Here is a 2,731-nt window from a genome sequence, read left to right as displayed (position 1 = left end):
ATAAATTTTTCTGCATTGCAAAAATGCAAATAGTACTGGTTTCTTCAATACCTGCTTTGAAAAATAAAAAACATGTAGTCTTTCGATAGAGTTTTTAAACAACCAGTTTCAAGAAAGCAGTTTATTTTTTTTTAATTAAATATGAAAACTTACCGGCAGATAGTTTCGAAAAAATTTGGTTTTTCGAAAAAAAAAATATGGATAACAAATTAGACAACTATTCAATTAACACTCAACAATTTTTTTTTTTAACTTTTATAATTTTATAAAAACGTTTGTAATTTAAAATTTCTTCTATATTAACCTTTTGTTATTTTTCAAATTAAGAAATAACTGTCGTTACGCGCATAAAATAATTTCACTTTGAATAAAAGATTTGTAAACAAACATTTTTTACAAAAAATGAATGCCGGTATCACCAGCAATTTAAGTAAGAAATGATTTTTTCTCTTCTATCAGTTTTCATACTAAATTCAAATCGTTTTTCACCTAAATTGCTTCCGTGCAACTTTTTTTGATTTGAATAATTTTCTCAGTATTTAAAAAAAAACATTTCATTAATTCTTTCCCTTTTTGCTCTTTTCCAAAGAAAGAAATAACTTTTTTAAGATTTTTTTATATCAATAATTTGTTCAAGATTTCAAAAAATCAATCGAAAATCTATATCCTCTTTCATTTTTTCTGTTTGTAATTTCCTAAGTAAGAAATAACAGAATACCTAATAATTTTAAAGGAAATTTAAAATTTTCAAACAAATATATTCTAATTAAATCAAAAATTGATATTAGGGGTTAGGTTTGAAATTTTTTCAAATTTAATTAGATTTTTTGCACATAAAAAAATATATCGAATATCTGTACTCACTTCTCCATATTTTTTTTGTTTGTTTTCCTAATTAAGAAATAAATAATTTTACCAAAAAATGAAAATTTCAAGCACAAATTTTCTAAATTAAGTTAAAACTTAAAATAGTTAATGTTTGAGGGTTTTTTTTTCAATGCTAAATGTTTTTCTATGTTTTATAAAATTTGCTGTCCTAATGTTACGTGATTTGTTTTTCCACTTTGCTTATTCCAAGTCTCAAGAGTAAATAATTCCTTTTAGGAACCTTTACTCCAAAAAGCCAACAATACGTTTTTATTTTGTTATTTTAGTTTTGCAAATTTAGTGTTCTAAGTTCCATTTATAAAAATGCCATAAAGATTAATTTTTTCAAAACCAACAATGTTCTAAAAGTGAACACATAACATTATGTACATACTTATATAAACATAGTTATTTTTCGTCACTCATCTCAATTGAAATCTCTCTCTTTCGTTGCAGAAACTCTTCATTGCCGCCACTCTTGCCTTGATCGCCGTCGCTTCGGCTGACGTCAGCCATTTGTCGAGGTCATACCTGCCACCTGCCCCAGCTCCAGCTCCACAATACTTGCCACCCTCCAGCAACTATGGTGCACCATCTTACTCCTCAGGTGGCATCGGCGGCGGTTCATACTCGTCGGGTGGATCCCTTGGTGGCTCATACTCGTCGGGTGGTTCCCTCGGTGGGTCATACTCCTCAGGCGGTTCCCTAGGTAACTCATACTCGTCGGGTGGTTCGCTCGGTAGTGGATACTCATCNACTTGGTGGTTCCCTTGGTGGCTCATACTCGTCCGGTGGTTCCCTCGGTGGGTCATACTCCTCAGGCGGTTCCCTAGGTAACTCATACTCGTCGGGTGGTTCGCTCGGTAGTGGATACTCGTCGGGTGGTGCCCTCGGTGGCTCATACTCTTCAGGTGGATCCCTGGGTAANCCTTGGTGGCTCATACTCGTCGGGTGGTTCCCTCGGTGGGTCATACTCCTCAGGCGGTTCCCTAGGTAACTCATACTCGTCGGGTGGTTCGCTCGGTAGTGGATACTCATCGGGTGGTGCCCTCGGTGGCTCATACTCTTCAGGTGGATCCCTGGGTAACTCATACTCTTCAGGCGGTTCCCTTGGTGGCTCGTACTCTTCAGGTGGTTCGCTAGGTGGCTCATACTCATCCGGAGGTGCTGGTGGTTCATACTCATCGGGTGGTGGTTCCTCGTACTCTGCCCCATCAAATGAATACTTGCCACCTGTGCAAAGCTACTCACCACCAGCTCCAGTCTACTCTGCTCCTGCACCCGCTCCAGTCTACTCGGCTCCATCATACTCCTCAGGTGGTAGTGGTATCAGTTACTCCAGCGGCGGTGATGGTGGTTCTTACTCTAGCGGTGGCTCATACTCAAGCGGTGGCTCTTCTGGATACTCTGGTCCATCTAACACGTACTTGGCTCCAGCGGCGCCCAGCTACTCAGTGGGAGGTCCTTCATACTCGTCGGGTGGTTCCTCTTACTCATCGGGTGGTTCATCGTACTCTGGCGGCGATGTTGGTACCCAGTATGCTTCGAACGGTGGATACATCTACAGAAAGAAGTAAATCGATTGGAACTGTGATTAGTTAAACTGTGTTTGTGCTGTTTATGAGGTCCTTAGCAGAAACAGTGTTTACCGTTAAATTGCTGAAGGTACTTCATACTTACAAGTTAAAAACAACCATCTCATTACATGTTGTAAATAATTCTCTTGTTTTATTAAATATATTTTTGTTTAAAAAAGATTATTTTAATGTGTTGATTAATTTGAAAACTCTGTTCTGAAGTAATAATTTTAAATTGAGCACTTATTTATGAGGCAGTGATGATGTACTTCTCGGCATCAATACAG

General features: G+C 37.5%; 1 protein-coding gene across 1 annotated transcript in view; it reads left to right on the top strand.

Annotated features, from left to right (window-relative positions):
- Positions 1 to 2,555, top strand: part of LOC108374952 (loricrin-like) — a 17,086-nt gene extending 14,531 nt beyond the window's left edge. Inside the window, exon 3 of the mRNA XM_017631013.1 lies at positions 1,969 to 2,555. Within this exon, the coding sequence (XP_017486502.1) occupies positions 1,969 to 2,444 (476 nt within the window). The 3' untranslated portion in view covers positions 2,445 to 2,555. The remainder of the gene's footprint in view (positions 1 to 1,968) is intronic.
- Positions 2,556 to 2,731: the final 176 nt, after the last annotated feature.

The sequence above is a fragment of the Rhagoletis zephyria genome, unplaced genomic scaffold, assembly GCF_001687245.7.
Source record: "Rhagoletis zephyria isolate East Lansing unplaced genomic scaffold, Rhagoletis_zephyria_1.1 Rzeph_scaffold_08305, whole genome shotgun sequence".
NCBI lineage: Eukaryota > Metazoa > Arthropoda > Insecta > Diptera > Tephritidae > Rhagoletis > Rhagoletis zephyria.
The sequence above is the reverse complement of the archived record's forward strand: the minus strand, read 5'-3'. Positions and strand labels throughout refer to the sequence as shown.